General features: G+C 47.2%; 5 protein-coding genes across 5 annotated transcripts; 3 read left to right on the top strand and 2 right to left on the bottom strand.

Annotated features, from left to right (window-relative positions):
• Positions 1–1,955: 1,955 nt before the first annotated feature.
• CTRU02_207882 (cytochrome P450 52A11) lies at positions 1,956–3,888 on the top strand (the record flags this gene model as incomplete). The annotated part of the gene is made up of 5 exons (XM_036733128.1): positions 1,956–2,148; positions 2,222–2,439; positions 2,507–2,693; positions 2,753–3,759; positions 3,817–3,888. The coding sequence occupies 5 exons, from the start codon at positions 1,956–1,958 to the stop codon at positions 3,886–3,888; spliced, it is 1,677 nt and encodes a 558-aa protein (XP_036575169.1).
• Positions 3,889–4,800: 912 nt separating this feature from the next.
• On the top strand, positions 4,801–5,897 carry CTRU02_207883 (calcium binding protein; the record flags this gene model as incomplete). Its single annotated transcript, XM_036733127.1, has 5 exons — positions 4,801–5,037; positions 5,101–5,325; positions 5,406–5,567; positions 5,624–5,716; positions 5,769–5,897. 5 exons carry the CDS (start codon positions 4,801–4,803, stop codon positions 5,895–5,897), a joined length of 846 nt encoding a protein of 281 aa, XP_036575168.1.
• Positions 5,898–6,196: 299 nt separating this feature from the next.
• On the bottom strand, positions 6,197–7,874 carry CTRU02_207884 (major facilitator superfamily transporter; the record flags this gene model as incomplete). Its single annotated transcript, XM_036733126.1, has 4 exons — positions 6,197–7,264; positions 7,336–7,387; positions 7,444–7,562; positions 7,620–7,874. 4 exons carry the CDS (start codon positions 7,872–7,874, stop codon positions 6,197–6,199), a joined length of 1,494 nt encoding a protein of 497 aa, XP_036575167.1.
• Positions 7,875–13,034: 5,160 nt separating this feature from the next.
• On the bottom strand, positions 13,035–13,974 carry CTRU02_207885 (carbohydrate binding family 6; the record flags this gene model as incomplete). The annotated part of the gene is made up of 2 exons (XM_036733125.1): positions 13,035–13,467; positions 13,520–13,974. The coding sequence occupies 2 exons, from the start codon at positions 13,972–13,974 to the stop codon at positions 13,035–13,037; spliced, it is 888 nt and encodes a 295-aa protein (XP_036575166.1).
• Positions 13,975–16,879: 2,905 nt separating this feature from the next.
• CTRU02_207886 (fmn binding protein) lies at positions 16,880–18,277 on the top strand (the record flags this gene model as incomplete). The annotated part of the gene is made up of 4 exons (XM_036733124.1): positions 16,880–17,057; positions 17,110–17,777; positions 17,830–18,174; positions 18,236–18,277. The coding sequence occupies 4 exons, from the start codon at positions 16,880–16,882 to the stop codon at positions 18,275–18,277; spliced, it is 1,233 nt and encodes a 410-aa protein (XP_036575165.1).
• Positions 18,278–21,132: the final 2,855 nt, after the last annotated feature.

Consider the following 21,132-nt stretch of genomic DNA (forward strand, 5'->3'; position numbering starts at 1 on the left):
GAGCGAAGTCGCTACTGTTGAGCCCCTTGCTTTGTGACTCAGTTATTTGCTCTAAGGGGGTCGTAAAACGACGAGGATGATAATAGCTCTCGAGAAAACTTTATATTCCACTACTTAGATATTATCATACCGTTACACATCTTTAAATAATGACTGGATGTCTTGGTACGCATTCACTACGAAACTTGTCAGAACCTTCGTAATATTCAGAGAAAACTGTACTTTAGGGAGGCATAAACAACTAGGAGAAAGAGATGCCTCGATGTTTAACAGCTCCCACGAAGTAAAAAACTTCATATGCTCCATACGATGAGGGAAAAAATTGGATTAGTATTAGGAACACTCGTGCGGTTGTAGGAAACGAAGAAACCGTTGGAAGGGGGTCTGAAGTCGGTGTAATAGATGAATCCCTGCAGAAATTGCGCATGTACCTTGAACAACATGTTTATTACCAATGTCTAGTTTGGAAGCAGATGTAGTAGTCTATAGACGCCCGTGATTCAAATATCCGTTACGGACCAAGCTGAACGAAATTTTACCTTCTTTTTCTACGCGCTGCCAAAGCGCACTCTTACTAATCGAAATGGAAGTATTTCAACCCTACTGTAGGCGCATCGGAATGTTCAGCATACAAGGGCTTTCTGAAGCTGATGAGGAGGCAGCAAAGGGTGCCCATTGACACATCATTAACAGCACTTTTACTGCCACTTGTCGGCTTTAAACAAATGAGCTGGAAGGCAATTCCTTTGGCTGCGCTCTATTTTGTGTAAATCATGACTAAAGATATACTGCCGCACCAACTATCCTCATCAACCCGGGAAACGTACTACCGAGCACGACACTATTGCGACTTGAAATATGGAGCGATCAACGTCCCCAACATGAATGTGCAAACCTTCCTCTCGACAGTGAAGCGTAAATTGACTTTACCCCCGACAGCTGTCTTGTAACATTCCTCTACTGTGCAACCATTTTGCTCCAGTAAATCGTACTGACTTACACCTCTGCGTTCTTATTTAAGTAGCACACATCGCATTTGCATGGCACTTCAAATTGAATGGGGACGAGAGTGTTGATGCGGTACAGAGGGCGACAAGTCTATTGGTATAGTTCATATATTCAGTCAGGGTCATAAACGAAACTATCGCATGAGTCTGGCTACAGTGCCTAGCAAAAAAGAATAAATTAAACCTCTGTAGAGATGCACCTAACAATAAGAGGGTCAAGGTTTGTTGTAAGGAGGACTAGCGATAAAATTTGCTACTATGTATGAGTGCAGAATCTCACAGCCTGCAATGCCTCTATTCGACAAATCTCTAGTGGCCGTGGTTGTATAGAACCTTTTTTCAGGCGGCATTCATTATATCAAGGTTGGTGCGCAATGAGAGCCGGTCTGTCAGTGTATGCCATCACTTAGTGAGGGGGGGACAATTGAATCTTGTATGATACTAAATGTATGTCTAAATGACTTCGATCAATAGACAGTAGAATAAACTTTCGTTCGAGGAGTATGATCCCTGAATCGGAAATAGAAATCCGGGACGGGGCCAATCCAGAGCGCCAATTGCCAATAGAAAAGCTCGTTGAGGGCAAAGAAACTCATCAATGTTTCAGTAGCCATTCCGCCATCCTCAAATCGCGACAAATTGGCTTGGCAAAACCTTCTTAGAGTGCTAGAGTGCTTCTAATGGCCATAACACGACAACTCTACGCCTAGTCTCACTGGAACTGGTTCTCTTGGCGAACAACGTAACCCCCGTCGGCATATCATTTCATTGAAGTGTAGAACGGGTCAATTTTCAGAGACGCCGTCCTGCTTCCTATTAATACGCTACAGCAGCACTTCCTTAAAACTGCCCTTTAAACTTTGATTTTCTGTGTCTGCTTCTAACGCGAAATCATCCAAATCTTGATCCATCTTGTCCCAGCAGATCCCCCAGACCCGTCGTCTGGTTATGCTGACCGGCTCTTCCCTTGCCGCGCTCATAGCGCTCTCCGCGCTTTTTTGCTACCTGTATCATGAGCTGCATTATCGCCGGATCAAGCAGTTTGCACATTACCCACAGATGAAGCCTTCGTTGATATGGGGTCATCTCAAGTTAATCAAAGCCTTCCACCGGAAACGTGGTGAGAAAGGGGGGCATATTGGCAAGTGTCCTCTACTACCTAGATATTTGCGTGTCGACCATGTAATTTGATCTAACGCAGGAAATCAATGCAGATCATGTTTTTGGAGACATATGCGAATCCATGGGCAATCCTCCAGTTTTGCTTCTTGACTTTCGTCCTCTCAATAGTCCTGTACTTCTCGTCCGCAGTCACGAAATTTCGGAGCAAATAACACGGCAATCGAAAATGTGGCCCTATAGTACTCCGAAAGCTGATACAGCGCAATATTTAACGCCACTGATAGGAGAAAATTCTATGATTATTCTTTCGGTAGGGCAACCGCTTGTATCTACCTAATATGCCTATTGTCAGTTTAATTAATATCTACTGAACTTAGGGCCCCAAGTGGAAGGATATGAGGAAGCATTTCAATCTCGGATTTGCTCCCCAGCACTTGATGACTCTGCTACCCCTCATTATGGACAAAACTCAGGCCTTCCTCTCAAAGCTTGATAGCCTTGCCAGCACTGGCGAGGTTTTTGATCTTGACCCGCTCTGCACAAACCTCACGTTTGACATCATTGGTTAGTCGCATTCGCCCTTCCAATCCCACATCAACGGGTGGTTGACAGTTATTATATAGGTGCCGTAACTATGGGCGTTGACCTTGACGCGCAACTCCCCGAAGAACAGCAAGGAGATTTCATCAGAAATTACAAAGCATTACTTCAATCTTATAAGGAACCTGGCATTCTAAAATGGAGGGGGAATCCACTCATCAAACGGCGGCGCAGAGTCCTCTCACAGGCAATTGACAGCTTCTTAGCGGAAATTGTTCGTCACAAATTCGATGATATCAAGGAAGACAAAGGCTTGTCCAGCCGAAGCATCCTAGAGCTAAGTCTCAAAGAGGCCCATGCTCTAACCAAAGAGCTGATCGACAACACCATCGACCAACTCAAGACCTTCATGTTCGCAGGGCATGACACTACAAGTATTGTTCTACAATGGGCCATTTACGAACTTTCACGAACACCTCATGCTATTCAGAAGCTTCGTTTGGAATTAGAAGAGCTCTTTGGTCCCAGCCCAAATCCCGCAGCCATCCGCAACACTCTGAAAACCCACGGGGGCGAGATAATTAACGACATGATTTTTACATCGGCTGTAATCAAGGAGACTCTTCGTCTATACCCTCCCGCGGGATCTGCTCGGTTGTGCCCTCCAGGGTCAAATTTCCACATCCAACTTCCCGATGGCAGCAACATCTGTGTCGATGGTATAGTTCTTTATAATTGTGCAACTCTTGTTCAGCGAGACGCCAATGTCTATGGCAACACTAAAGACGATTTTCTACCAGAGCGATGGTTAGACAATAGAGACACACCGATTGCAAAGAACAAGGATAAAGTCGACATCAGCGGAGCCGGAGAAGGCATTCCTGCTTCTGCATGGAGGCCGTTTGGGAGAGGTCCAAGAAAATGCATTGGACAGGAACTCGCAAACATTGAGGCTAAGGTTATCTTAGCATGTGTAATCAGCAAATATGACTTTGAGAAAGTCGGACTTGGAGAAGCAATGGTCGACACAAACGGGAAACCGATTGTTAACGAGAAGGGACAGTACCATTCCAAGACACAGCTATACAACGTGAGTATCTCTTCATACCCGATATGATCAATTGACCATACTAATGAACTGATTTAGACACAGCAGATCACAGCTCGGCCAGTAGATTACATGAGGGTCCGGGTCCGGCTAAGGCATGACTTGTCCTAAGGTAACTTACATCAAGAGGTTTATAGGAAAATGGAGTTGGGTTTTTTTTTTTTTTTTCTTTTTTGGTAAACGTAAATTCTTCCGAGTAAAATATGAGTTTAAAATGATTTCAAGGGGTGATACGCACTCAACGGTGGGGTCACCATTAAGGTACTGGGCAGAAAGTATTTAAAATAATCATGCAATTCATTTTACACCTAGTTCCACCTCATTCCAAGCCTAGTTACATAGAACCCAAAAAGCCAAATGAACAACATGGACTTTGAATTCGTCATTCCATAGCTTTTTCTTTTCACCCTCATCTGCTCGCATATTCCAGCTCAACCTAGCAGACCAAGTTCTTAACCGACCGGGCAAAAGGCCTCAGTCAAGGTGGAACATGAAATTAAATGCCAATACCTTCCTCGATACTGAAAGAGAGCGCATTTCACTTGCTAACCGCCAGCCAGAGAACACGTAATCGCTTTTCACTGCGGCTAGGGGCCACACAACCCTCCGTGGGCTGAAATAAACGGCTGCTGAGATGAATTGCTCGATGCGCCGGATCTTCAGACAATCGTTACCATAAATCGCGCGTTTCACCCTTCCATATCGTAGGCAATTCAACCCTCTTCAACGTTGGAAGCTTTCATAATTCCTGTGTCTCTATGTAATTCTTAACGAGTAAAATTTGAGACATACTCACAGTAAGGGGAAGTCATTTGAAACATTGACAGTCGAATTGTCTAATGATGCGCCCATGATGTCACTCATCATGCCACAACATGATGTCACTCCATCATCGTAAACTGCATTCAGCAGAAATTGCTTTTGAATGTCAGCATTGCATTTAAGTATCAACATTTTCTCACGTAGCACATGTTCTCATAACATAACACCAAAGGAGGCTCTATCACGGCAAGCTATTTCGCGATGGCTGGATCGACAGACGACAAACAACAATCAGAACACAATGCGAAGGAACTCTCGAATGGTTACGGCCCCAGCTTTGCAACAGCTGTTCCGAAATGCCCAATCACTTATCGGAGGCCGCCAGCAGTGAATGCAGACAAAATACTTGAATCACCAGGGGTTGCACATGCAAATTTTGCTCCTTCAATGGATGAACCCGATGGGAGCGTCGAGTATTCGGAAAAGTACAAGGACTATGTCAGTCTGAGCCCCAATATCTAAAGATATGCAACATTTTGCAGTGACTGACACTTAGGTCAGACTGTCTTGCAGCAACATGTACTTTTCTGGGACCGCGATAACGACGGTGTTATCACTCCGGTGGACGTATGGGTGGGCTTCCGCGACCTGGGGTTCAATATTCCGACCTGTATTCTGGCATCTACGGTTATTCCTTTTGCTTTTTCATATGGTACTGTTATGCAGTATTCGTATATTCCTGATCCCTTCTTCCGCCTCTACGTGGGCGGTATGCACAAAGCAAAGGTGGGCGTTTCTCCCTAGTCATTTCTCTTTGTTTCCAATTTTTTGATCCAGATTACTGATGCTTAGTCACAATTTAATAGCATGGCTCCGACTCTGGCATCTACGATGGTGAAGGACGCTTCATACCACAGAAGTTTGAGGATGTGTTCACAAATTGCAGTGCGAGAAAGGACGATACCCTTACGTTTAAGGAAGTCTTTGGCCTAATGAGTCGGAACCGATGCGCGGTTGATCCGTTTGGCGTAAGTGACCGTACTACCATCTTGCAGCTGTGTGAACTCACTTACATTCCTATAAGTGGACTGCATCGTTCTTTGAATGGGTTACGACTTGGATGCTATTAGCAAAGGATGGTAAGATCCATAAGGAAGATCTTCGGCGAGTGTATGACGTGAGTGACTCTCATGGGGTATTTGTAAGCTTAACCATTGACATCTCTGCAGGGGTCCCTGTTTTGGGACATTCGGGAGAAGCGGCAATCAGGAGAGGGATGGAAGCAGGGTTGGGGGCTTGGTGGAGATGGGTTCATCGGGTATGAGCAACGACTAAATCCTCGAAAGATTATCGCCTAGCCAGGCCTCTTTCCAACTCAGGGAGGGTTCTAGACTGTACACCATTACAATAAAAGCAAAAAAATGCTGGTTGCATATCAGCAATGGAATCAACAATTGTAAGTTTGAGGCTCTAAAACAGATCAACTTTTCTTTTCCGATGTTCCTTCTTAGTTGCAACAGACATACAACCAACAATCAACATTCACAAGCCCAATATGGACATGTAAACAGCCGTTATGATTGCCACGTATGCCTACAAAACCCTCGACGCACGTCGTGTACCTATTCAGAGGCAATAACTTTACGTTCACATACTCTTAGGCTGAACTATACCCACGTACAGCCTTCAAACGAATCTCACGCTTGTGCAGGAAACGAATGATGAACGCGATGGCAATCAACGCAACCGATAGAGCAATCATACTCGGGTAACCTTTGGGGTACGAAGGAGCCTCAACCTGCTGCCAAATGATCAACGGAAGCCAAGCTTGAAAGACGTAGGCCATTTGGTTCATGGCACCAGTGACCAGGGCTCTCTCCTCGTTGTCATCGCTGCAAATCTCGTGCGCCCACGCAAACGTGAGACCACTGATTCCTCCACCAAAGCCACAGAGAATGAAACAAGCCCACTTGAGGCTGTCGGGCACGTTCCAAATAGTGAGTGGTACGTATGCGACGATCTTCACAAGGCCCGAGAAAACAATGGCTGGCCATCGTGCGCCTCTGAACAGACTATCCGAAGTCCAAGCGTAAATCAGAGTGGTAACAATACTGACGACTTCCGTTATTGTGGGATAGATGTTGACCTCTCGCACACTGTAACCTTCAGACTTCAGCCAAAGTGGGAACGCTGGCTGGGAGTTGCCGCCATTTCCGTTGTTGAAGACAATGTAGAGGATAACGAGTGTCCAGATGTGCCAGCTGGAGAAGATTTTGATGAACTTTGCCTTGGTGTAGGGAGAGCGCTGGGCCCGACCTTCCAACTGCATTCGCTTCTTCGCCAGGGCAATCTCCTCTGGGGTGAAATACCAAGCTTTCGTAATCTCTGGCAAGTCTGGAAGGAAGAAGAAACCCGAAATGGCAATTGGGAGTGATACAACGGTGTTGGTGATGAAGAGCCATTGCCATCCGTGGTAACCATGCACACCATCCAGGTTATGTGCGCCGGCCATCAGGTAGCCTGAGACCATGGAGCCAACATTTCCCATGGCATGAAATAGACAAGATCGTTTCGCTATTTCATCTTTCCGATACCATGATCCCACGATGTACTGCATACCCGGGTAAAAGGTACTCTCAGCCAGGCCGATAAAGAAGCGCAAGACGTAAATCTGGGTAGCGGTGTTGCACTTCACCAACAAAATCGTCAGGACAGACCATGTTACCTATTGAATACTTGGTCAGTATTTTTGTTTCTTTTTTTTTTCAGTGCTTAGGTCACAAATATTAAGCATACCTCGCAAAGGGGAATCCAGATAGCGGGCCGAATTCGTGTGAGTAGCATATTACTTCACCGATGTTAGTATTATTGTGGATCGCTGATTGACATCAGTCTTGTATTTACCTTGGTATCTCGCCAACCACGTAGCCGACGGTCCAGCACACTTGCATATAGTTCAATTCGTTTCCCCACAGGCCTAGATCTTCCTTCATGCCAGATACAAAGGCATTGTTGATATTGACCTTAGTTGTCAGTCAGTACCATACAGCCTATGAAAGGGATTGCGATGAATATCATACCTGATCAAGGTATTTGATGAAATATCCAAGTGATGCAAGGGTCATCAAAGCAGCATCGAGCTTGAAAAGAAATCGACGCTCTTCAGGAGACTTATCGAGCGTGTCCCAGATATACGACTTCCATGTTCGCTTCGGGGTTTCTTGAAGAACATCGGTGATAACAGGCTCAATGCTGCCTTTTTCGTTATTTTGCGACGATGTCGAGGTCTTATCGTCGACGCCAACTGGCCGAACCTGGTTTACGGAGCCCGGCATTTCGCTGAGTTAGCGAAAGCTGTGTATGACTTCCAGTTTCAGATTTTTGACCACAAACGTCAACAAACGATGCCGAGTTTCCGACGGAGTGGGACAGGCTGTAAGTATCTTCTTTCCAACTATAGCTGCGTCCTGTAAGGACGTTATATCTCTATGTCTCTATTCGCCAAGGTATCGCCACCCCATATGGAATACCACTCCTGAGGCAATAATCTGTCGCAATAGAGGGGTGATAAGTCGTCAAACTTGTCGCCCTGGACATTGCTTACGGCGGGGCTTGAACTGCTCTTCTTGTTGGTCCTAATAGATATGACAGGCTCCGGCTGATAAAACTGGCACCCGATCAAATACATCTGTCATAAGCAAAACCAAAGGTTTGAAAACTCTGACTCGGAAAAAGGGTAGCATTTGTGCACTTATCTGGCTAGACTAGGCATCAGGAAGGTGGGCAGGCTACTCCCGAGATTGATCGAGCCAGTTTGGGAGCCAGGGCAGGCAAAGGCCAACCGCATGTATGACCCTTCGTCGTTGTTCGTACCGGTAGTTGGAACAAGCCTATGATTTTGACCTTAGGACGCGGGGATTGCCCGCGAAACTATTCAGTGCCATCCAATGAGCTTACACTTCACACTAGATAAGGTGTCGGATAAACCCCGCGATGGACAATGGCACGAATCTTTTGCATAGTCACGCCATCGACGGCGACCAGTCATAAAGGAATTTTTGGCCGGGTGGCCAGTAGACGCGGAACCTCTGCAGAAGTAATTAACCCGGATGTCGGCGGTTCCTCCGGATCGTTGTTGGTGTCGTCGGGCTTTAGTCCGTCGTTATCGCTTCTAAACTCTTGGCATTTTCTCCGATTGGCCTCGCCATTATATAAAAACAAGCACGTTATCATGTAATTGGGCCTTAAAAGAACAGAGACCTTCGTAAATACGCGTGGACCTATGGCAATTAAGCATATTTCTTGATTTACCCCGATTTCCCCGGTCCCCAGTGAGTTGTGCTGCGAATTGGGTTGGAGGGGTTGAGTCCCGCCATCTCAAGGGGTGCTCGCGTCATCGTGGGGGTGTCTGAAGATCATCGGGCTAAAGCGAGAAGAGTTTGGTGTCACCCTCGAGACGCAATTGCGTGTTGAAAAATTCGTATATTCTTGCAGCTGTGCAGCTGTAGATTTCGACTTTGTCCATGCAAACAGAGGATTCCTCGTCATGGAAAAGAAGTGCCAGAACCATCACATATTACCAACTCTCATTATTCCCAAAACTGTGTGTCCGGCACACTCTCTGCCAATTTCCACCCCAGGCCTATATGATCCTGACTTGCGTTGACCCATTGATTTACTAAAAGTGAATTGTCTTCAACTGGTCCCAATGATGTTATGGTGCATGGCATGCCTGGCTGCTCCCCCTGTACCGATTGACTTGCAACAATTGGATGCTCAAATTGCTCATTATACATCGAGCAGGCTTTTTGAGTAGGGTCTTCTTCGCCAGGTGCCTGTGCTAAGGGACTAAAGCTTGTCATGGCAATCTGGAATATTACGTTCATGTCGAGCCTCATGTACGTCAAGCCTCGGAGCTTTTGAAGTGAACCTTTTGAAAGTCAACCATGTTAGCATCGTGTAGCAGCGGGAAGGGAGCTGAGTGAACTGACATAAAAGTATGCGTGCGATTTCCCAGTGGCGAGATGCCTGCCGTAGCTGCGCCATTGTAGTATCCAAAGCATCTAACAACGCCAATTTTTCCGTAGCATCAATCGGCCCTGATCGCATGAGAGCAAGACATAATAGTGACGATGCTGTCCATAAGATTGGGACAAATGTGGTTGCATCCCCTTCGAGAAACATTTGGGTTGGCCAGTCTCCATGTCTATAGAGTGCCGCTATTTGAAGAGCATGTGACATGCTGTTGCTCCATCTAAATTCGTAGCTATCCCATCCTGGCCGACTAAATGTCTGCTGGTCGCATCTGAGAGTAAGGGGCCTCAGAGGTGGTATCGTCGAAAGTATCCCAGTCCTGTAGTTTGACAATCTATTATTTCAACCGCACAAGTGATTCAAGGTCCTCGGGGGCCTTACGCATGGATCAAATGAAGAACTTCTAGTCTCAGTCGGTAACCCTCACTGCTCCCATCAACGTCACAATACCGAGGAGAAAAGAACCACGTCGGCAGTCCTAATACCAGTGAATCCCATCTTCGCTCAAGATCTTTAACACGATTTTTGAGTTCAGATTCGGATTTAGACTCCTTTAACCTCAATAGGTAACCCGCCTCTCGCGCCAAGTCAATTGCCGATAGTTTAACGAGTTGCGTCCTTCCGCTTGGGGTCTCCCCTACTTGTAAGTTGTACCAATCCTTTCCTCTAGAGTCTTTCAAACTCCTCTTAGCAGATGGTGGGAAGCTTCCGAGACTGACACTTGATAGGAGACAGGATGGAAGGAAGGTGGTCGTTAATTGGTCATCTATGCTTGGCGGCATGAAAAGTATCTGGCTGGAGTAGGTATCCATAGCCCAGATGGCCCACCATAGACAGCGTTCTTCTTCAATGTCTGGCACATAGCCTGTCGTTTCTGTGTCATTCCACCTCAAAGATGTGTCCACTTGATGTAAGCTGCACATATACGCCCATCTAACAGCCCTCGACCACGGTTTCTCAGCGTTGTTCAGTGGCAGGTACGTCCGGTGATAATATACCATGAGGTAGGCAGCTTTCAACTCTGCAATACCTATGGGCGCGCAGTTGCGTTCCAGCAGATCCAGTTTGTCTGATGACCTTTTATAGAACCGGTGTGCAAGAGCAGCCAGATCGCCGTTGGCAAATTCCAAGATGTCATGTGAGGTGGCGAAACGGCACGAAAGAGCGTGCAAAGAATTCAGCAGAGACGGCGGAATGCGGCCTTGCTCATATTGGGCGTAGAACCTTGAGGCTGAAAACAGCGAAACAGGTAATGTGACAGCTTTGAAGTAGGTTGAGATCCTTCAGTCATACATTAGCAAGATCAGTATATGGATAAATCCTCTATATCCTTACAGTTGGTATTCGATACCCGGTGGGAGAGGTCCATCCATCAAGTTGTCTTGTGGAAGATTAGCAAATGACAGGTACTTGGTGTCGGAATCGCCCTCTTTTTCTGCACAGTCCTTCCACCTGATTGCATGCAGTATTGGCTCAACGGCGAATAGAGAAGTGTTTTCGTAGCATACAACTGCGGAAAATGGACTTGGCAATGTCGATGGAGGTATTGAAAATAAGGTGCTGTTTACCAGAGAGCCTGCATTCGAAACAGACATATGGCGATAAACAGACAACTTGTCGGGTGAGGAAGGAAATTGCATTTTCCTTGATCTTCCTAGTAGCTCTTCCATTCTCGCTATTGGTTAAATGCTTCATCAGCGGGACTGTTAGCACAACAAAGCGAAAGCCGTCTTACCTAACCGGCCGCAAATGAATGCAACGTTATTTGCGCGTTTTGATCCCTTCTTTGGACCCGGCTTCTTGCGCTCCAATGGGTAAACACACGCCCGCCTCAGGGCTGTACAAGTATTGCAAGATGGTGTTTCTCTATTGCCTGTGTAAAAACGCGTCAGTTATCTAAGCCCGTGGCATAAACGAAGAATGCCTCACGTACACCTTGACTTCCTTCTGATGTGGTTAAGATACGTCAGTATTGAATTTGCTTAATACGCACATATGAGGACCTACCTTCTACAGGAAACGCACGCAGAACCTTGGGCATCTCGGGTAGAGGATGAAGAGCTAGTCGAGCTCTCCATCATTTATCTATTTACTCGAATATAAGTGCGAACAGCTGTCTATTATAGGATTCGTTTATACCAAACTTGTAAAACTCGCAAACTTTCCAATTGTCAGGGTGAAATTACGGAAGGCCACAAGCCTTCAACTGTTAATGGCTGGGAAAAATTGGATACAATAGCAAAACTAAAAGTGATCTGGGTCTGCATGGTTAATTTATATCTTTGCAAATCCATCTGATGATGTTATTCTAACTTGAACCTTGTTCTTAAGCTTCATGATGCGAGTACCTCGGATGCGAAACAGAACTTACTCGGCTGCATTTGTGCAAAAGCATTGGACAAAACACGTCATCAAGCCTATCAATCTTGTCACAGTAAAACAACGCCGAAATGACGCCCCTAAATGCTTTCCAAGTTAGATTGAATGACTTTTCGCTCGTCATTGGCGGTGTGTGTATTGAGAGGCAAATCTCTTCCAGCGTTAAACTCTCAACTGGTAAAAGCAATCAAGTATCCGTACTTACTAAAGAAATTGTTCGATACCGGCAACGCAATTACTCAGTTAGCGGATGGCCCTTGAACTCAGGGATCTCACAGCAAGGGGCAAGACTTATGGTTTTGGGGCAAAAATTGCTAGAACTGGTGTTGCACGGGGATATATACTTCCGTCTCAATTTAAACTTTAAGACGAAGAAAGCACAGAACCGCGTCGTGCCTCAGTCGTTAGACGCAATGAGTCAGTTGTTACTCTCATGATACACACCATTCGTAACTACATTGTTCTTAAACCAGAAAATCAGGAAGTTCGAGGCTTTTGGAACAGAGTCAAAGTCTCTATTGCCAATGGCCTTAGTCTCTAGGCCGCCCCGTAAAGTTTCAATCAACCTTTTATGTGTGGCATTGCAGCCAACGTAGACCGTTGCCTCTCATGATGTCCCGTAACCTGGCCAAAGAATCCAATCTTTCCATCGGTGTACAGATCAATGGTTCTAACCAGCTCCTTTGCATTCAGAGTGACAAGGACTTTTGAGAGACTATGATTTATCTTGGTATTTTGTTGAGCATCCCGCAACACATTTGGACATACTTGCTCATGTGCCAAACTACGCGCCTCACCTTGGCCTATTCACCTCAAATATCATTGAATACAAGCCCTTATAGGTAATGAAGGCATGTTTCGAATTGCGACTCCGTGCAAACATAGATAGATTTCAGTCCAATGTGCCCAGGGCAAATTTAGCGGTAAATTCCAGTATAACGATTTGTCATTCAGCCATATGTACAAAATGAAGTCAAAAAATGTCCAAGAATCAAATAGTGTTACCAAACAAGCCAGTTCGCTCTGGCGGTCAAAAGTCGCATACAAGAACCTCCAAATTCATCTCTCGCTATAAAGCCAATTTAGGCATTATACACGGCAATATACTCAGCCTGTAGCGTGCCACCTGAGATGGTGTTTGCAAGCGGCGTCGCACTACCAAAGTTGTTATTGGGAAACGCACCGCCGATAGCCAAGTTGAGTAAGATGAAATGAGGCGAGTGAACGGCCTGATTCCAGACATCGGCAGGGAGGTCCGTCTCGACAACTTGCCAGAAGAGAATGCCGTCAACAAACCAACGGACAGCCTCGAGCTCCTGGGTACGGTCGACCTCTAGAGTGTAGGTGTGGAAGTTACCCTGGCAAGGGCTGTTGGGGCACTGTCGGCTGCCGACGAGGCCATCGGTCTCCTTGCAGGGGCCGCCAGGGTTAACACCGCAGTGCATTACGCCCCAAACGCGATCAATACCGTTCACGTTCTCCATGATGTCGAACTCGCCGATTGCCGGCCAGTTCCTGAGACATTCTCAGCAGGTGCTATCTCGTTCGACGGCGTAGTTTGACTCACCAGTAGTTCCCTCTGTAGGCGGTTCCTAGAGTCCAAAATGCAGGCCAATAACCGATACCATTGCTTCCGACAACAGGCAGGTTAAGACTAGCCTGGATACGCATCTTGCCTCCAGCACGAGCCATGAAGTCGCCGCGCTGGCTCTCAATGCGGGATGAAGTCCATCTCCCGGCCGAGTCTTTGAGGGCGGTAATCTGCAGGACGCCGTTTCCGTTGAGTTTGAGATTGTTCACGCTGCTGGTGTAGGTTTGAATCTCGTTGGTGCCCCAGTTGGCTGGTCCGCCGGGGTAGCTGGTACCTGTGTCGATGATCCAGTTGGCGGTATTGGGCAAGTTGTTGGCAGAACCAACAAAGTCATCAGACCAAGTTAGGCTGAATCCCGGTATGGACGGGACTGCAGCTTGAATTACTGGAATTCCGGCGGCAAGAACTGTGAGGACTTTGTTGAAGACCATGGCTATAATTCTGGTTAGAATTGATCGATTAACAATGAAGGCGGCGACTTACTGGCTAATCTTGGTCAATCTAGACGATGAATCAAAAGGGCAATGCAAGAGTTTTCTCCTTGGAAGAAAGGCTCGCTGTACGTTTCCCCCAAGAAAAAATGTCTGGGACGTTTGTCTTCTTAAGTACTTCAGACATCTGCAGCCTTGTTGTCCAGTCTGAAGTCGTTCACGAGCACGCGCTTTAGCCATGCTCTTCTTACTATGGGGTAAATTAAGGCTGCCTCGAATCGTGACCCCTGTATAATCTAGCCATTCACGTAGGCATGCCCGCCGTGAAATCACATGGAGAGCGTCGCTATCACCGGACGTCAAACCCACGATCCTTGTCATGGTGTTGCTTTCCTGGCTACCCCACACTCCTAAGTGATAATGGTACGCTACACGGGCCAAAAGACGGGCCTTTTACGAATGGTACCTTGTGACAGGAGACACCTAGAAGCCTCTTGAAGGGCGCTCACAATAAGCTTGTGATCGTATTTATGAGCTACCATGGATGCAACGACTATGTATCGAGTCGATGGTTCGTCCGATCTCAACTAGCAGCTGCATGCCCTTGTACTTGGACGTCTTAATGAGAAGCTTGTCATGTGTTATTGGCAATTGGAAATAGCTGTTACAATTAGCTATTGATAAACGGGTGGCCGCACGTTTCCCATTAATTAGTTCAGAGTTGCTAAAGGCTTTCGCTCATGAGCCCATATCGCGGAGAAGCCGAATACAATGCTTCAGGAGTGGGCTTTTGAATAACCCCTTTATACTCAGTCAGGAGTGTCGAATAAATTTCCCAATCAATTCTGCATGGTGATCTAGTGGCTTAGTGCAGAGGGGCCTTAGAGGCACAAAAGGCTCACTGTTCGATTTTGACCCGAATGTAACCCTATACCCTTGGCAAGCTCTTCTTCACTCGGACGATTGGTAGCGAGGGTGCCTACCAGGTTCTCAACAGCTTGGTCTAGCCTTCAAGCGAAGTACAGTTTATGACATTATCACAGAATGACCGTTACATTTGAAAAGAGAGGAGATGGGGACACATGCTGCACAAAGCTGATAAACGCTTTTTTTTAAGCTTGTTTTCTGTGCCTGGCGATCAATCCATCATCGGCTCCTCTTTCCCCTCCCTATGAGAGTTTGCTTCCTGGTCAGACCCATTCTTCTCCAGAGCGCTTCAACTGCCTGATTGAGTATCTTAGCCCGTCATGTTCGGTGCTTTGCCGGCTTCATTTATAGCGACCGTCTTGTCACGCATATATTGCATTTCTGTTCTTCCTAGCTACCTATCCTAATTTGGATATCCCCTGACTCAAGGTGTCAAACTTTGGGTCCAATGCAGGATGGGACCGACGGGACAAGCATCGGCGCGGGAGACAAAACACCTAGTTCGAAGATATAGTCTTCGGGCCCGACGACATTGGCCTTTCTGGGCCCGTAACGGACCGATTATCGACATTTTAAGGCCTTTTTCGCACGTCGCTTAGCAAACGGAGCCTGGGGTAGGTGATCATGGGTGAGACAGCCTGTTAAAGCGGTAGTCAAGGATCCGTGAAATCTGGGGTAAACCTGCTCTTGGCCAGCTCCTCACATAGATGCCTATAAAACTAGATCATCCGGTAAAAGTGTTTCCCGCGAATGAGACTGTAAATTCTCACGGAAAGGGTGTTGAGATTGATGCAACCTCCGTGCCGGGCATATGTCGGTGGGAATCGCCATCACGGCCGTAATGAAGCCGATGAGGCTATCTCGCCAAGGTCCTCATCTGCGAGCTGAGCTGAATTCCATAATTACTCATGTTGCTCTTCGCGTGACAAAGCCAGCGAAATGAGATATAAGTACTGGCGTTGCTAGTACTTAGGCTTATTGCTGAGTTCATATGATGGTTTATACTTCTCATACGGAGTGCATACCGACTGAATACAAACCGCAGCTAAGATTGGATGTGGAGACTTTTCGGTTCGTCCCGAGATCGATGCGCAGTGCAGCTAAGACGTGGCTCATCTCCAGCGAAGACCAAAGGTCTGGATCTTGAAGTTGCATGGCAGCCTAGAGATTGAGGAGTTGGCCTTAGCCATTTTCCCACAATGAGGCTTTCGTCTTGGCTGCTGTCACCAAGAGAGGACAAAAACAAAACAGTTGTCGAACAAAGGGCAGCCTACCTAAGAAGATTGTCAAACTTCTTTGTAAGCCCTTTGAGACCCAGCTTTTGGGGTCTATTCAGAGTGCTGACTGTCAGCCGGCACTTAGCTGTGCAGGGGTGGACTATTGCGCCCACCCATTCAGTCCAGAAATTTTCTTTATCAAAGTTAAAATTTTCTGTCCCTAATTTCTATAGTTTCCCTGTAGGGACTGTGATGCTCTGTACTCACAAGATGCCATACTCATCATGCAAATGAGTCGGAGATTGACTAAAGTCCGAATCCGGTCGAGTCTGGTCATGAATCCTAGCACCACCGCCCCCTGGGCCAAGGCTCTTGGATTAAACCAGCGGGCCCAACCGGCAGGATTATTCCTCCGGGTGGTCCAGACTAACTGGCTCTATACTGGTGGTGAATCTGGCAGAGCGGTGCCTCGGCATAGGCTCCCAAACACACAAATCCCACGGACAGATTCTCTTCCGCGATGTGGATCCTCCCGTTTCGTTTGTTTTGTAATCCGATCTTATCCCTATTGTGGGACCATAGCCGTGCGATGGCGACAATGGAGCAATGATAAGGAGACAAAAATTTCGTTGAAGAAAGTCGTGCAACCCGTTGTTGATAATTATTTCTAATTCAACAACGACATTGCCTAGAACTCAATTGTTATCACTTACTACTACAAATCTTAAGTAGACAGCAAGTAGACTGGCCAAATTGCAAATATGTCGTACGCAGCGATAGCCAAGCCGTTGACGCTGAAATGCGGTCTCACCTTGCCAAACCGCCTCGCCAAAGCCGCGATGGCTGAGAACTGGGCCGACAAGGACGGTTTGCCAGTCGAAGCGATGAATGCCGCTTATGGCCAGTGGGCAGATGGTGAATGGGGTCTGGTCATGACGGGTATGCATTTCACACGGGTTTTTTTTTCGGAACATAAACTAACTGAACACAGGCAACGTAGCAGTTGACCTCAAGTACCTCGGTCAGCCACATGACGTCGCGTACAACGACACAATTCCCTATGAGCGCATGCTCTCCGTCTGGAAGACTTGGGCCGCTGCTTGCAACCGTAACGGCACACCCACCATCGTACAGCTTAACCATCCTGGCCGGCAATCGCCTTTTGGTGCCGGCAAGCGCAGTTTCCTCGAGAAAACCCTGGCTCCTAGTGCCGTGCCTTTGCGTTTGGGAGATGGATTCATTCCGTGGCTGATCAACTCTTTGTTGTTTGGCACCCCGCGTGAGATGACCATCGCTGACATTAAGGACGTCGTGCGTCGCTTTGCGCTGACGGCAAAGCTTGCCTCCGAGGCGGGATTTGCGGGTGTTGAGATCCATGCGGCACATGGATACTTGCTTGCGCAGTTCATGTCTGAGAAGATCAACAAGCGGACAGATGAGTATGGTGGTTCTTATGCTGGACGCGTCAAGATTGTCGTTGAGATCATCCGCGCTATCCGTGAGGTGGTTCCTAAGGAGTTCTGCGTTGGTATCAAGTTCAACTCGGTCGACCACCAGTCGCAGGCTGAACTTGCTGGCTGTATCGAGCAGTTGAAGCTGATCACCGAAGCTGGAGTTGACTTCCTCGAGATCAGCGGTGGCAGTTACGAGGACCCTGTGGTGAGTAGAGAATCAAGGGATGATAGAGAGCACTTACTCATATATAATCCAGATGGCTACCGGCATCAGCGAAGAGAAGAAGTCCGACCGCACCAAGGCCCGCGAGGCTTTCTTCCTCGAGTTCGCCAAGGCAATCCGCAAAGACTTTCCTGAAGTGCCTCTTATGGTGACGGGCGGTTTCCGTACCCGTCAAGGCATGGAAGCTGCGCTGGCAAACAACGGCTGCGACCTTATTGGCCTCGGCAGGCCTGCTGCCGTCAACCCATTGCTGCCCAAGACCGTTATCCTTGCTGCCGATGTTAAGGATGAAGATGCGAAGTTGTACACCAGGAAGATTCAGACGCCGTGGATTGCTGAGAAGATTGGTATGAAGGCCATCGGTGCGGGCGCCGACTCGGTGAGTACTCCATGCTACCTAGGTTGCTTTCTTTGAGTGGTCGTAAGCTAACAATACACAGGCCTGGTACGGCGGCCTAATTCGCAAAATGGGCCAAGAATAAATTGTTTGCTGTTAGATCTTGATTTGAAGAGGGCGTAATGTAATACCACATTATTATAAAGAGTTATATTTGGGAATAGTAATACTCAAAACACTTTAAGCGGCTTCACTCGATAAAAACACGCTGCACCTTCATCTGCATGGTCTCTCCCCCCATAAATCCTTTGACATAAGCATCTCCAACCAGAATAAAGCTGTGTCTACGGTCTGGATTATACGTGCCAGTAACCTATCCAGATGGCTATCCAATCCCAAGTCGGGGCTTCATCTTTCTTGATGCTCTTTGCTCTTTCCATCGAGTTGTACAGGGACAAATCACTTACCGCACACTGAATAACAACCACTTTCTTAAGCTCTCTCATACGCTCTAGGCACTTTAATTCTCCACCAAATGGGTTTCGGTCTTGATATTTGCACAAACGTTACGAATAAGAAGCGAAAGGGGACTCAGGCGAGCTGACGAGCAATCTTCTCTTTGGACAACGAAGATACAAGACATTGCGAGCCTTAAAACTGCCTGATCATGCCAGTGATCTATCTGTGGAGGGTTTTCCATATCCGCAAATATGATAGAGAAAGTTCAAAAACCGATTGTCTCTCAAATCTCCCTCCTGGCTTGGCGGAGCTCCCCTGAGTGATTGATCACTCTCGGGCATATTTGTCGTCAGTTGCTTCCTTTTCTCACCAGTTTTGCGACTAAAAAGTGCGACAACTCTTTTCTCAAGAACCTTTGCCTTAACCAAAGCAATTGCTGTAAGAAGCAGGGCAATTACGCCAGTCCCAATCATACAAGCGAGCGTCACCCCTGAAGGGACGTCGCTCATACTGAACAAGCCGGTCGCGAAACCGACGGGAAGGAAGACGGCGGTAACATAAGTAAATAGGCGAATATCATCAGCCCCGCGAATTTCTAATTCGCTTCGAATGTCCTCTAACCGTTTTGTGAGAGATGAGTTGTAGGTGGCGATAATCTCTCAGCATCGCTTTAGTTCCCGGATTTGGTGGTTGTTCAAATCTTCCCACACATGAATTAGACTGCGGTACTTGTGCTCGTCTCTAAGACTCCATCGTGCGGTCTCTCCCACCTTATGTCGATCTGACCAGCTCTGGATCACGCTTAGGTTCTCGTCAAGATTATCCTGTATCGCCTGCAGTAGATATTGAATCTTGTGACACAACTTGCTGGCTGACAGGTAAGCATGGTTGCTGTCTGAAGGTAGCAGAGTAAGTCGTTCCTCAAGGCTTGGCGTACGAGGGTATGTTGACACAGTCGCCTGGCCCGAGTTTAGAGATAGCTGCACAGCCGTTCTCGCTTCCTGGAAAATGGTCTCTGCAGCATGGAGCATGTTTTTTAGAGTCCTTTCAACCATGACTAGTTCCAATACCCTGCGCTGCTGCCAAGCATGCCCTTCTCCTCGCAAGATGTTCCTGACGTCAAGACTTCTAATTCTAGTTTCTTCGCTTAGATCCTCAGAGAAGTGGGACCCCTCTGTCACTTCTTGTGACCCGGTGGGATTGTGCTCTATGAAATGGCACGTCCAGTAGCGGTCCAGAAAATCTCCTTCGAATCTGAAACTTGTCACCGTCCGTCGTACCATCTTATGAGAGGAGTGGCTGTGGTGGAATAATGACTGTGGAGATGGGAACAGGATCTCATCTGCTGGTGGAAAGCATCCGTCTTCTTGGGGTTCACATCCATCTTTCCGGTCAAGATCCCAGAAAGATAAGTGCAGTTCAGTCCACCATCTATTCCATTGTGACACTGCCTTGTCAAAAAAGTATGTCTGATAGTCATTGTGGCGATCGAAGAAAGAGGCTAAAGGCTCTTTCTCCTTCTCGCACGAGGCAAGGTAGCAGATCAGCGCAGTTGTTGGTGTGGTCCTGAAAAACTGCAAGAGCCTTTTCTTAGATGTTTCGCGAGTACGCTCAAAGCTCTGTAAGTGGTCCTGGAGTTCATCGGCGCTGCGCACAATCAACCCCTCGGGTTGTAAACCGGAAATATCTTGCTTGTCGAAGGCGACATTACCCCGCTTTTTGGAGCTGCCTTTCTGTCCAACGTCGACAATGATTCCATCGATAGGACCTTGGATGTGACTTTGGATTTGGCTCAGAATGCGGACGATTCGATGCTGACATTGTGATCCAGTTGCTTCTACGTTGGAGTTGCCGGAGGACCTTTCGCTTCGCGTTGGCGTTTTTTGAGACCCATCAATTCTTTGGATCTGGATGTTGACCGGCTTCAGGTCCTTCTCATGGCCATCGCTTTTGCTGCGGCTGTCAGGCAGAGTAGATGCGAGACTGTCACGTACTCTCTTGATTTCTTTGCCAATCACACCTTGGTTGGATCCTCGCCTGTCGTGCTGCCCGAAGCTTGTAATCTCCTCTTCGCTAAATTTTGGACGAAAAGTTAAAAAGTCTGGTTCATCATATAACCAGCTGTCAGAAGACTCTGTAATGTTTTCTCTGCCGGTATGATTTTCAAATTTAGGCGTCGGTTTTCTGTCGGGGTCTTCCTTACTTGCAGTTTGGTTTATGGATAGCCTTTGAATCATTCGCTCCAGCATTTGGGAAAGCTGGGTGACCTCAACAGTAGCGATCTCCTTTGACATAATACTAGTCTGCAGTGGCAGCTTGTCAGATGAGCCACTGGGTCTTGTGCCCGTCGAGCCCCGTGGAGGAGGTTGACACTTCCACAAGATAAACGGTATGTGAAAAATAGTGGACCAATACTGATCGTGATCCTCTTTACAATCTAAAGCCACAGGCTCCTGAGCTGAATTAAACTGGCCTGCTAGGAGCCCGTTGGATGAGGATGTTTTGAGCAAAACCGATCTTGCGTGGGCGTACATATGAGCA

This window comes from Colletotrichum truncatum, assembly GCF_014235925.2.
Source record: "Colletotrichum truncatum strain CMES1059 chromosome Unknown Contig_0004, whole genome shotgun sequence".
Classification (NCBI taxonomy): domain Eukaryota; kingdom Fungi; phylum Ascomycota; class Sordariomycetes; order Glomerellales; family Glomerellaceae; genus Colletotrichum; species Colletotrichum truncatum.